Genomic DNA, 13,846 nt, shown 5'->3' with positions numbered 1-13,846 from the left:
CACAAATCTGCCCTGGCACTCTTATCTGCCCCAAATATTTTCTTCCTATCCTGTTCACCTAATGAGTGGTTACATTTGCAAGGACACCTGCATTTGTAGTCATATAGGATTAACTCTACATAGAAAGGGAATTTTCTTGTATTTCTTTGTTGGTCCAGTTTTAGCTAGATAGGTGGATTACATACACAAATAGCAGATCCTGTTTCTTGCGTGGGTGGTATGTTACAAGCTGTTGCCTCATGGTTTTTAACTCTTAAAACTTAATAAACATTCCCCTCTCCCCACAGAAGAACGGGTTGTTCCTATTGAAGTTTGCCATTCCAAACTGTCAAAATACTTGCAGGGAGTTGTTTTCTGCTGTGATAAATGTACCTTTACCTGCTCCAGTGATGAGAGTTTGCAGCAACACACAGAGAAGCACAATGAACTTAAACCTTACAAATGTCAACTCTGCTACTATGAGACCAAACACACAGAGGAGCTGGACACTCATCTTCGAGATGAGCACAAGGTAACATCCAAAGGGATTTAATTTGTAACAATCCACTTCTTGCAAATGCTTATCTAGTTTATTTGCATGCCCACTCTGAATAGCAAACCCACTTTTTTTTTTTCCAAAATTTGGAGAAGGCTCTTTCTCTCAAGTTCTGTATTTTTTCAGAAATTCAAGATTGTGTGTTTCTGAAGCTGTTGAGATTGATCAGAATTCACTGACTATTAAATGTAGAGTATGATTATCTGGTAAAAGCATTTGTATATATTATGAGATTTATTTTTTAAGTTATGAAACAATATTAAGACTCTGTGATTCAGATACTCATAAGACACAGGAGCTTCCAAAGCATAAGATTCCTCTGGCAACTTGGGCAAAGTGACATGCCATGCATATTTTAATAAGTCAGTACATTCCAGTTTACATTTAACGAGGGAAAGAGAGAAACTTCTTATACTTAAGTTAAGGCTGCTTTGGTGTTTGTGTCAAACCTTCTGAGTGCAGACCTGATCCATACTTGGAGAAGTCACTAGAAAGCTTTCCACAGACTTCTGTCTGCTTTGGATTTCTGTAGTTCTCAGCTGTGTTGCTGTGAGAGTAACAAAATTCTAGAACTAAGGCATGTTTACAGAATATTTTTTTGTCAGTTTGTGGGGAGGGAACTCATTGAATCCAAATATCAGGAGTTGAGCTGCCTGATTCTCACTAAAAACTTGTTCACACTTTGTTGACTGAACAACATTTCACCCCTCCCACCCAAAAAAAAACAATTGACAAAATGAGTGTCAAAAGTACCAGCAAAACTGCCTGCATTTTAAAAATGAACACTGTGAACTTATGTTGGCTTGGTATGCTTGTCTCCCTTTATTGCTCCTTATTGCTACTTGAGAATCTTTCTGCAATTTAACTGGTGTCTGAGATGTTGCACACCTCCCAGTGACCACAGTAAGGGTCCTAGGAGATCCAAGAAGCACTATTCTCCACTCCTCTGACTGAGTGCATCAGGATGGGCAGATTTTCCCTCTACTTGGGTCTCTCTTCTCTCCAATAAAAACCTGAAGTGATTACTCCCAATAGTAAGGGTTATTTTCCTCCTATCTTTCTTTAATCATTTCTAAATGTTATCTGACCAATTTGTGCCCACTCTCTGGGCTCAGGTACACAATTGGCTTACTACATCTTAAAGAGTTTCTGTGCATAAACTGAGTCACAGTAAGTGCCATGCATGTGTCAGCCTTTGCTTAAATCTAATAGGTAACTTGTTAAGTCAGAGCACCTCAACACAGCTGTCAGTTCCAGGAACATGATACTAATACACTGCTGAATTTAGGGTAGCTCGCTATTTGCTGATATATCACTATGTGGTGAGTTGATCTTGGCTGGCAGGGAAAGGCCCACTCAGTCACTGTCTCACTCCCCCTCCTCATATAGGACAGGGGGAGTGTTGTGATTTAACCCCAGTGGGCAGCTAAACCCCACACAGCTGTTCGCTTGCTGAGAGAATCAGAAGGGTAGATGAGAAAAATTGTGGCTTGAGATATAGTTTAATAGGGAAAGCAAAAACCACACATGCAAGCAAAGCAAACTAAGGAATTCATTCACTGCTTCCCATCAGCAGACAGATGTTCAGCCATCTCCAGGAAAGCAGGGCTCCATCACGCATAACAGTAAATAGGGAAGACAAAATTCCATAAGTCCAAACATCCCCCTCTTCCTTGGTCTTCCCAAACCTTTTATTGCTGAGCATGATGTCATATGGTGCGGGACATCCCTTTGATCAGCTGGGGTCATCTGTCCCAGCTGTGTCCCCTCCCAACTTCTTGTGCACCCCCAGCCTGCACACTGGCAGGGCAGCGTGAGAAGCAAAGGAGGCTTTGACTCTGTGTAAGCATTGCTCAGCAATATTTAAAACATCCCTGTGTTATCAACATTGTTTTCAGCACAAATCCAAAACATAGCCCCATACAAGCTACTATGAAGAAAATCAATTCTGTCCCAGACAAAACCAGTACAGGGAGAAAATATGGTGAAAAAGCTCCTCATGGGTCAAGATAAAGACAGGGAGATCACTTATCAATTACTGTCAGAGGCAAAACAGACTTGAATTGGGGAAAATTAATTTTTTGATAATTAAAACAGAGTTGGATGGTGAGAAACAAAGACAAATAACCTTAAACACCTTATCTCCCCCCCAACCTATTTTTCCCAAGCTCAACTTCATTCCTTCCTTTGCAGCTCCTCTGTCTTCTTCCCCCACCCTGAATGGTGCAGGGGATATGGGGAATGGTGGTTGCAGTAATTTCATAACAGTTATTCTCTGCTGCTCCTTCCTCCTCACACTTTTCCTCAGCTCCAGCATAGGGTCCCTCCCATAGGGAACACAGTCCTTCACAAACTGCTCTAGCATGGGTCTTCTCCACAAGCTGCAGTTCCTGTCAGGAGAATCTGCTTCTGCATGGGCTGCAGTTCCTTCAGGTAATATCCACCTGCTCTGGTGTGGTCTTCTCCACAGGCTGCAGGGGAATCTCTGCTCTAGTGCCTGGAGAACCTCCTCTCCCTCCTTCTTCTCTGGCCTTGGTGTCTACAGGGTTGTTTCTCACACTTTTTTTTTTCCTCATTCCTCACACTGTCATGCAGTGTTTTACCCTTTCTTAAATATGCTATCATAGAGGCACCACTGTCTTTACCGATTGGCTCAGCTTTAGCCAGCTGTGGGCCCGTTGCAGAGCTGGCTAGAATTGGCTGTCTGGCACAGGGCAGCTCCTGATCTCTTCTCACAATATGTACTGCCTTAAGTTATATGCTTGTATTGGGTGGATGTGGCAAGATTTTTGTAGCGGGGGAGGGGGGAGGGAAATGCTGCAGGGGTGGCCTCTGTGAAAAAAGTTCAAGGTCTGCCCTGTGCTGGACAGAGATGGTTTCAGCCAGCTCCGTAATGGACCCACCACTGGCCAAAGATGAGCCCATGAGTTAAGCTGGTGGTACCTCTGTGAAAACATACTTAAAAAATGGCAGAAAATGATGGAGAGAGTAGGTGGGAATGCAGAGAGAATGAGGAAACTGAGAGGAGGAGGGAATTGGGTGAAACAACAGAGGAGTAGGAGGTGTTCCATGGTGGAGCAGATACTCTCAAAGGGACTCAAGTCTGTGGAGAACCCACACCAGGGAAGCTAGTCCCCCATTCCATGCCCCCCATCCCCAAATGTCCATAAGAACAGTCGATGACTTGGGCTCTGTCTGTCAAAGTGGTCATTCAGGTCCCATCTTTTCACACATGAAGCTGAATGAAACATTCACAAAAGATTTTTCTGCAGTTATGCTGTGCAATAGTGATGTTTGATCCTATTGGTTTTACACTCCCTTGAAAGGTGGGATACAACAGAGTGCTTAGCATTGCTTGGATTTTTTTACTTCCTATACCTCAAAATGAGGGAAGCTTCTCAAATAATAGGATCGTTTTGAGAAGCAAAATGGAGAAATTTAGTATCAAAGAGGAAAGAAGAATCATTAACAGTGAATGTAATTGTGTTTGAAGGAGAAACAATTATTAATTTGACTGATAAATTTCCCATTTCAGCCTATATCTTTGTTGGTGAGTTGTTTTTTTAATAGTTGATGATCATGTTTATTGCTGACAATACCATTTCTTTTAAGGTGAGTCGTAATTTTGAGCTGGTTGGATGGGTTAACTTGGATCAGCTGGAACAAATGAAGGGAAAAACAGAGAGCTCCAGCAGCGATGAGGAAGAAAAAGAGTTAAGCTGCAAAACTGAAAAGAGAGGTCAGTATAGGGCTTTTCCTTTGTTGGATACTGTAATGGACCCTGACAGTTCCATCAAGCAAGATGTTGACTCAACAGCAGATTCCTTAAGTCATGGAAGCTTGTCAGTATGGGCAAAATGGAGCTTTTGTCAAGACACTTCCTGGAGGAATTCCGTGTTTCTAATGCTTATGACAAGATTTCAGTTTAAGAAAACTAAATCATGCTACAAATAAAAATGTTATGAGAAAATACTGGTAACATCTGTGTCTGTGCAGATAACATCTATGAGGGCTTAGAAAAATACATAAATGGAGTATTTTAGTTGGCTTTCAGATTATTCTGTGTTGGAAACCCATGTTCGGCTTTGCTGCTCCACATTATACCAGTGAGGGTGGTCAAGTTTATTTTGGGGCAATTGTCTGCCCACTGTCTGCCCAGCACTTACAAAGCATTCCTTCCCTCTTCTTCGTGAGAGATGACCTTTTTTGCCATCACTTTGATTGGCAACTCTGAAGCTAGGGTAGTTCCATTCCTTACCTCCAAATCACTGTTCCAACTGTGTACTTTACATTTTTGCCTAAATTCACATCTATGAATAACCCCACTGAGTTTAGTAAGTCTTATTCATTTGTTTATTGTTCAGATGGTTAGCTGAGTAGGGATAAAGAAAAGTAGTTCTTGGTAAATTGGACTGTGAGGGGGGATTGTGTGTGTTTTTGTGCTTGTTTGGGGTTTTTTTTGCCTTTAATATTAAAATAATTTTATTGCAAAAATCCAGTCCTGACTAGAATACTCTATATATTCTCACAGTCTGCTCTATAGTGCATGACTTCATCAATCAAATGCAATATGTTTGCAATTCTTGTTCAACAGTAAAAAGAGCTTGATTTGGACTCATAACTGCAGTGAGCTTTGTCATGCCTAATCATCAGGTTACAGGGGTCATTCAACCTCCTGATGCTGACTGCAGGCTGCCAAATTTCTATGAACTTAAAACTAAAAGCATACTGCCATGTTTACCTATTCCCTTCTTGTCACCATTTATTGCAGGGCAACAAGAAAGCATGGCAGATGCTCTCTATTAATCCCCACCCTCCCCACTAAGGAAAGGGAATAGGAGGAAAAGGGAGAGAGACTTACAAGTTTGAAAGTTAAAAAAAGCTTTACTAATAATACTAATAATGAGAGAAAATAATACTAACCCAATATTGAATTTCCAAGCTTTTTTAAATACAGAGAGCAATAAAACATCTCTACAAATAGATATAACAGACTTAAAATGAAGGATGGGATTTTTCAGCTGTAATGTGTGTTGTTACTTTTCAGGATGGCTCTGTACCTTCTTGAAATCCTGGTCACTTCAGAGAACCTCAGTTTCCTTTTAAGTGTAATACAAAACCTTGGCTCTTTATGTAGGTGTCTAAGTGGGAAGCACTCCATTCTTTTGAAAGTCCCATTCCCCTCTCCCCTTTCCATATTGTAGTTAACTGACCTTTTCTCATAGTGGTGGTTATAGAACTTTCACATTTTTAGGATAGGGAGAACAGTTTCAGAAATACCTACTTTTTAAAGGAAAATCATCTTCTTCAGGACATTTTTTCCTCCCTGAAGGGCAGCAGGGAAGATCATAGTATAATCATAAAGGTCCCTTTTTGCCCTGATGCTCATGAATGTGCAGATAATATTGTTCTCTCCCAGAGACCATCATGTATCCTGACAATAGAGCTCCAGAGAAGTACTTTCCATGTGAGTTCTGTGGTCGATCATTTACAGAGTGCTCTGAGTGGGAACGACATGTGCTGAGGCATGGCATGTAAGTTGGTTTGCAGACTCCTTTGCATAACTGCTAAATGTAACAGTTGATCTTTGTGCATCTCCCCACCCATTCCTCCCTTCCCCACCCAAAAAACCTGTAATGAAAGCAAACATGGGAATATGGCAGATTATTCTAAAAAGGGAAGAATTCTGCATAACACAAACATTGTTGGATGCAATTATGAGATGTATTTACTCAACAACTAGGTTGGTGCAAAAGTAATTGTGGTTTTGACCATGAATTTTAAATCACTGTAACTAGGCTCAAACACATCTTTATTAATCAAAATAAGAACCATTACAGTCAACACAGTTTTGCCAATGAGTTTGTTTATTCCTGTAGTGTAAAAATACATGCTTCAGGATTCAACAAACTCTTGGAAAGCTTTTTCTGCATCCTGCTGGTTGTGGAAGCATTTTCCCTGCAAAAAGTTGTCGAGATGCTTGAAGAAGTGGTAGTCGGTTGGTGAGAGGTCAGGTGAATATGGTGTATGAGTTAAAACTTCGTAGCCCAATTTGTTCAACTTTTGAAGCACTGGTTGTGTGACATATGGTCGGGCATTGTCATGGAGAAGAATTGGGCCCTTTCTGTTGACCAATGCTGGCTGTAGGCATTGCAGTTTTCAGTGCATCTCATGGATTTGCTGAGCATATTTCTCAGATGTAATGGTTTTGCCGGGATTCAGAAAGCTGTAGTGGATCAGACCGGCAGCAGACCACCAAACAGTGATCGTGACCTTTTTTTACTGCAAGTTTGGCTTTGGGAAGTGCTTTGGAGGTTCTTCTCAGTCCAACCGCTGAGCTGGTCATCACTGGTTGCTGTATACAATCCACTTTTTGTCGCACATCACAATCCGATCAAGAAATGGTTCATTGTTGTTGAGTAGAAGATGACACTTCAAAATGATGATTTTTTTTATTTTCAGTCACCTCATGAGGCACTCACTTATGGAGCTTTTTCACCTTTCCAATTTGCTTCAAATGCCGAACAACCATAGAATGGTCAACATTGAGTTCTTCGGCAACTTCTTGTGTAGTTATGAGGATCAGCTTCGATGATTGCTTTCATTTAGTCATTGTCAACTTCCCATGGCCGGCCACTATGCTCTTCATCTTCAAGGCTTTTGTCTCCTTCACAAAACTTCTTGAACCATGACTGCACTGTTCGTTAGCAGTTCCTGGGTCAAATGCATTGTTGATGTTGCAAGTTGTCTCCATTTTGAACTTGAATAAGAAAATTGCTTGAACTGGCTTTTTGTCTGACACCATTTCATAGTCTAAAAGAAATATAAAATAAATAGCAAGTAATAAGTCAGTAGCCAAAAAAAAAAAACCACCAAAGCAAGAAAGGCGCATTGAAGTTATGTATAACATAACCACATTTATTTAAGAATGTGTTCCAATACCAAATGGCAAATTTCAACAATGCAAAAACTGCAATTCCTTTTGCACCAAACTAATAGATGCTTCTGTCCATCCTATTTGACCCAGGAACCCACAAGGTAATGGTTGTTTATAAACCTGTACCTGAATATATCTGTATGTTCAAACACCCTTCCAGCTTGAGGTCTAGAGCAGACCTCAAACTGAAAGAAACCTTTATCTACAGATGGCCATTTCCAGAATACAGATCCTTCCAGAAATTCCCTCTGTTTGGGAGTTAAAATCTAGTGTGATCAAATCCAAATGTAGCACATAAATGTTCTGTGCTATGATCCTAAGGCTTAAACTTCATTTGAGGGTGAGTAGCAGTTTGTTGGTCCAAAATTAACATTACTTGTGTCTGTTGTCGATGTTTGCTTGCCAGGAAAGCAACACAGAAATGGCAGCAAATTATATGGAATATGGGTTTCTTTTGACTTTTTCTCTTCCTTATTATTTCTCTCTAGCATGCTTTAAACTAAAATTGGAGTTGCAGTGCAAAGAATTATGTACAGAGAAGTTATAAGGGCTTCAAGTGAAGGAAAATCTCAATAAGTGTGCTCCCCAAAAAGCACATGGATAAGTTAATAGCAAAGATCTTTTCCTTTCATACTAATAAATATCAGTCCATGCTGTGAAATAATAGGCATGTCTGAAACATTAATTTTCCTTCTCTTGACAAAGATCTTTTCAACAGAATCACAGAATGGTTTGTGTTGAAAGGTATCTCTGGAGGTCCAGCCCCCCTGCTAAAGCAGGTAGACCTAGAGCAGATTGCACAGTAATGCATCCAGGCACTTGTTTGTATCACCAGAAGGAGACTCCACAACCTCTCTGGGCAGCCTGTGCTCTGTCACCCTCAAAGTAAAGAAGTTTCTCCTCATATTCAGATGGCACTTCCTATCTTTCAGTTTGTGCTGATTACCCTGTCATTGGGCACCACTGAAGAATCTGGTCGCATTCTCTTGATACCCACCCTTAAGATATTAATAAGCATAAATAAGATCCCCTCTCAGTCTTTTCTCCAAGCTGAACAGACTGAGCACTTTCAGCTTTTCCTCATAAGAAAGGTGCTCCAGACCCTAATCATCTTTGTAGCTCTCTGCTAGACACTCTCCAGTCATTCCTTGTCTTTCTTAAACTGGGGAGCCCAGAACTGGACACAGTACTCCAGATGCAGTCTCACCAGGGCAGAGTAGGGGGGGAGGATAACCTCCCTTGACCTGCTGGCCACACTCTTCTTAATGCATCCCAGGATCCCATTGGCCTTCTTGGCCACAAGGGCACATTGCTGGCTCATGGTCAGCCTGTTGTCCACCAGGACTCCCAGGTCCTTCTCTGCAATGCTGCTTTCCAGCAGGTCAACCCCTAACTTGTACTGGTGCCTGGGGTTATTCCTCCCCAGGTGCAGGGCCCTACACTTGCCCTTATTGAATTTCATCAGTTTCTTCTCTGCCCAGTCCTTCAGCCTGTCCAGATCTTGTTGAATGGCAGCACAGCCTTCTGGTGTATCAACCTCTCCTTCCAGTTTGGTATCATCAGCAAACTTGCTGAGGGTGCACTCAGTCTCTTCATCCAGGTTGTTGATGAACAGGTTGAACAAGACTAGACCCAGTACTGACCCCTGAGGAACACCACTATCTACAGGCCTCCAACTAGACTCTGCACCGTTCATCACAACCCTCTGAGCTCTGCCATCCAGTCAGTTCTCAATCCATCTCACTGTGAAGTCATCCAATCCACACTTCCTGAGCTTACCTATGAGGATGTTGTGTGAAACAGTGTCAAAAGCCTTGCTGAAGTCAAGGTAGACAACATCCACTGCTCTCTCCTCATCTGCCCAGCCAGTCATGCCATCATAGAAGGCTCTCAGGTTGGTAAAGCATGATTTCCCCTTGGTGAATCCATGCTGACTACTCCTGACAACCTTATTTTCCTCCACATGCTTCGAGATGGCATCCAGAATGAGTTGTTCCATCACCTTTCCAGGGACCGAGGGGAGGCTGACTGGCCTGTAGTTTCCTGGGTCATCCTTCTTCCCCTTTTTGAAGACTGGAGTGACACTGGCTTTCCTCCAGTCCTCAGGCACCTCTCCTGTTCTCCATGACCTTTCAAAGGTGATGGAGAGTGGCTTAGCAAGAACATCTGTCAGCTCTCTCAGCACTCGTGGGTGCATCCCATTGGGGCCCATGGATATGTGGATGTCCAGTTTCCCTAAATGATCTCTCACCTGATCCTCCTCAGACAAGGGAAAGACTTCCTTTCTCCAGACTTTCTCTTACCTCCAGGGTCTGAGATTCCTGAGGGCCAGCCTTAGTTGTAAAGAATTAAACAAAGGCAGCATTCGGTAGCTCAGTCTTCTCTGTATCCTCCACCAACGTGGCACCCACCTCATTCAGCAGCGGGCCCGCATTTTCCCTAATTTTCCTTTTGCTGCTGAGGTACTTGAAGAAGCCCTTCTTGTTGTCCTTGACATCCCTGGCCACATTTACTTCCAAGTGGAGCTTAGCTTTTCTCACCGCTTCCCCACATACTCTAACAATGTTCCTATATTCCTCCTAAGTGGCCTGTCCCTTTTCCATGAATTTCCTTCCTCCATTTGAGTTTTGTCAGAAGCTCCTTGCTCATCCATGCAGATCTTCTGCTCTTTTTGCTTGACTTTTTGCTCATAGGGATGCACCAATCTTGAGCTTGGGGGAAGTGATGCTTGAATACTGATCAGCTCTCCTGGACCCCCCTGCCTTCTAGAGTCCTATCCCATGGGATTCCTCCAAGTAGGACCTTGCAGAGGCCAAAGTTAGCACTCTTGAAGTCCATGGTTGTAATCTTATTTATTGCTCTTCTTCCTCCTCGCAGGATCCTGAGCTTCACCATCTCATGGTCACTGCAGCCAAGGCTGCCCCCAACCTTCACATCTCCAACCAGTCCTTCTTTGTTTGTTAGTACAAGGTTCAGCAGCACATCTCTCCTCATTGCCTCCTCTACCACCTGTGTCAAAAAGTTATTGTCAATGATCTGCAGGAACCTCCTGGACTATGTGTGTCTAGCTGTGTTGTCTTTGCAGCAGATATCAGTGTGGTTGAAGTCCCCCATGAGAACCAGGGCCTGTGATCGTGAATCTACTTTCTGCTGTCTGCAGAAGACCTCATCGACTTCTTCTTCCTGATCAGGTGGCCTGTAGTAAACACTCACAACGGTGTCGCCCATATTAGCCTGCCCCTTAATTCTTACCCATAAGCTCTTGACTCATTCTTCATCCCCCCACAGAGCTCGATACATTCCAGTTGCTCTCTCACGTAAAGAGCAACTCCACCAACTCACCCTGCTGGCCTGACTTTCCCAAAAAAGTACATAACCATCCATGACAGCATTTCAGTCATGCAAGCTATCCCATCATGTCTCTGTAATTTCAATGACATCATGGCCCTGCAACAGCACACATATCTCTAATTCTTCCTGTTTATTCCCCATGCTGCATGCATTGGTGTACAGGCATTTCATAGAAGTAACTGAGCATGCAGGTTTCCCAGGAGGGGTGCAAGAGGATCCACCATAGCCTTACACACCCTTGAGGTGGTTGGCCCTCTGGTTCTCATCTTGGGAGGCAGCTAAGGAACATTTGTCACTGCTCTGATTGGCCTGGCTTATTTGCCAGTTGGTTGCAATGGTGTGAGCATTGCCACTTTGGACCCTGCCCCCCCCAAGTCCTTCAGTTTAAAGTCTGCCTCACCAAGTTGTCCAGCCTGCTGCCAAAGATTCCCTTGCCTCTTCTAGACAGATGGATTCTATCCCTCCCTAACAGATTATAGTCATCAAAGAATGTTCCATTGTCATAAAAGCCAAAACCTTCATGACAGCACCCGCCACGAAGCCAGGAGTTGATGTGCATTATACATCTATTTCTGGCTGCTCCCTTTCCTCCAACTGGTAAAATGAAGGAAAAAAATAACTTGGGCACCAATATTTTTCATTTCCACCTCCAGGGCTTTATAGTCTTCCTTGATTCTGCCCAGGTTCTGGGCTGTCTTTGCTGACCAGAGTTTCTTCAAAGATCTCAGCCAGGACTGTCTTCCAGCATATGGAAGATGTTTCAATGTAATATTGAGCTAGGCTGTGGAGGGATAAAGGGTAAGAGAAAGTATTATTTCTTGTCTGTTTGAATAAAAATACTTGAAATGTTGCAAGCTTTAGTAATATTTATTGGTTTATTTACTGATTGGGAGAAGTACTCTCCCTATTCCCTTGTATCCAAAGCATGTTTGGATTGTAAAGGTTTCCATTTTCTGCTGCTTGGATTTTCAGGGCTCTGAATGAAAGTAAGCAAGGAACCAGAGAGGACAGAAAACTGAAGGAGAACACAGAAAAAACTGTTAATACACTGACAGGAGAAGAAAAGGGAAGCACTGATAAAATGGTGGTGGTCTTCAACAACAGTGAAACTACAGTCAGTGTTGTAGCTGCTGACAAACCTCTCCAAGAGACCTCAAAGGCCAAAAATGAATAAAAAATTGGTGTGATTTTAATCAACTTGCTTGAACAGTGGTGAATGGGAAGGGGTGGGCAGAAGGAAGAAACAAAGCTGCTTTTAGTAATGAATGATCTATATTTCAAAGCACTGGTACCTATGTGAATATGTGTATATTAAAGTTATTTAAATGATGGAATAAGTTATTCCATTATATCACTGCATATTTTCTTCTGGATCTTGACAATGGGAAGTTATATTCATATTGGACTAATGAAACTCCTTGCATCTCTACATTACACAATGTGCTTTGCAGTAGAGACTTGTACTGTTTACAAACAGAAGCATAATGAGCATGGTTGGGGGGTGATGTAACTTTTCAACATGCAAATTTCAATATATTATGATTTTCCAGACCAAATGCAACTGCTTTAGAAAATAAATGAAAACCAAGTCAGAAACTGCTTTGCTTAAAACAGCTACCTGTTTCCTAATACCTCAAAATTACAGAGGAACATCTCTGCATTTGTTAGTACTGCCTGTTGTCATTATGATTAGAGACTGCTAGGCAAGGTGTTGAAAGGAGGAAGAAACAAAGTTTTAAAGAAAGGAAAACAAATTGTGCTTAAAATCCCACTGTGGATTTTATTTCTTAAAATACTGTGATTTTTAAAAATAAATAAATAAATAAATAAATAAATAAATAAATAATGAGAAAGTCTTTAATTTCTATATAATGTTTTGTGAATTGCCATCCTTTATTCCAGGTAAGCTGTTTGTTAGTATTCAACTACAATTCTAGTATTTGATAGAATTTAATGTGACTGACTGTGTGGTTTTGTTTGACATATGTTTATTTCTTATCAGTTGGAACTGTTGCAAAAATGACACAATTAACTTTTTCATGCAAAATGAGTGGTGGTGTTATTTTTTTCCAAAGGGGAAGGGGACAGGGAAAATAATTCCTGTGAATATAAAACTTGTTATTTCTGTGTTTAGCATTAAAAAAAAATATTTTTTTTTAAACTAAAGCACCAAACTAACAGCACAGCTACGTAGCTTATGGGCCAAAAACATCCTCCTAATTATTCTGTCAGTTTTCCAATGAGCATTATTTTATCTCACACCAGTACTTTCTGTCAAGATTGGCGTCATCATCTCTTCCCCCCCACCCCCACCCTCCCCAGTTTGTGGTGTGGGTGGGTGTGCTTTTTTTGTTTCGGTATAGTGGGAGAGAATTATGTCAATTCTTGTATATTTTTTCAAGCAGAAGTGAAATAGTTACATACTACATTGATTCTGGAGAGCGCTAACGGGAGTTGCTAATCTTTCCCCCTGCTCCTTAGCTTTTAACATGAGGGGAGCAGTATAGAATGAATAGGAATCTACATACCTTGTGGCTGATCCTGCACTTTTTCTTTGGTGGAAATCCTACTCAATTCAACAGCAATTTTGCCTGAATAAGGAATACAGGATCCAGTATGTTCTGGTATGTTCTGATTTTGAACAAAGAACTTCTTTCCAAAAAGTAGGAAATACTTGACTAAAACCTAGTTTTAGAAATGCATATGTCTTTGTCTTGGTTTTTTTTGTTTGTTTGTTTGTTTGTTGGGGAGGGATAAAGAAGCTGCTGAGGAAATGTTGCCCTAGACAGCTTCAAATAAAACTGATGGCAAAAATTGCATTTGTTGAATTAGTGCTATTTGAGAAGCATGGTGTTTTGCTTTTAAAGATTCGTCAGCTGTGGGTTTGCAGGATTTTTTGGTTTGGTTTTGTGGAGGGTTGTTTTTTTTTGGAAGAGGGAAAGAGTATCATGTAGAAAACACACTGAAGGGAAAAGTATTTTTTTTGTGCCTGCATTTGATTTATAATTGGCCTCATTTCAAAC

General features: G+C 41.5%; 1 protein-coding gene across 1 annotated transcript in view; it reads left to right on the top strand.

Annotated features, from left to right (window-relative positions):
* LOC308051442 (zinc finger protein 462-like) overlaps positions 1-11,997 on the top strand; it is a gene marked incomplete at both ends in the record, with an annotated part of 69,290 nt that extends 57,293 nt beyond the window's left edge. The window contains 4 exons of the mRNA XM_080361874.1: positions 288-511; positions 4,148-4,274; positions 5,955-6,069; positions 11,796-11,997. Of these exons, the coding sequence (XP_080218000.1) occupies positions 288-511; positions 4,148-4,274; positions 5,955-6,069; positions 11,796-11,997 (668 nt within the window). The remainder of the gene's footprint in view (positions 1-287; positions 512-4,147; positions 4,275-5,954; positions 6,070-11,795) is intronic.
* Between the last annotated feature and the right edge of the window lie 1,849 nt (positions 11,998-13,846).

This window comes from Nesoenas mayeri, assembly GCF_963082525.1.
Source record: "Nesoenas mayeri genome assembly, chromosome: W".
In the NCBI taxonomy this organism is placed as follows: domain Eukaryota; kingdom Metazoa; phylum Chordata; class Aves; order Columbiformes; family Columbidae; genus Nesoenas; species Nesoenas mayeri.
This window is presented reverse-complemented; position numbering and strand designations above follow the sequence as displayed.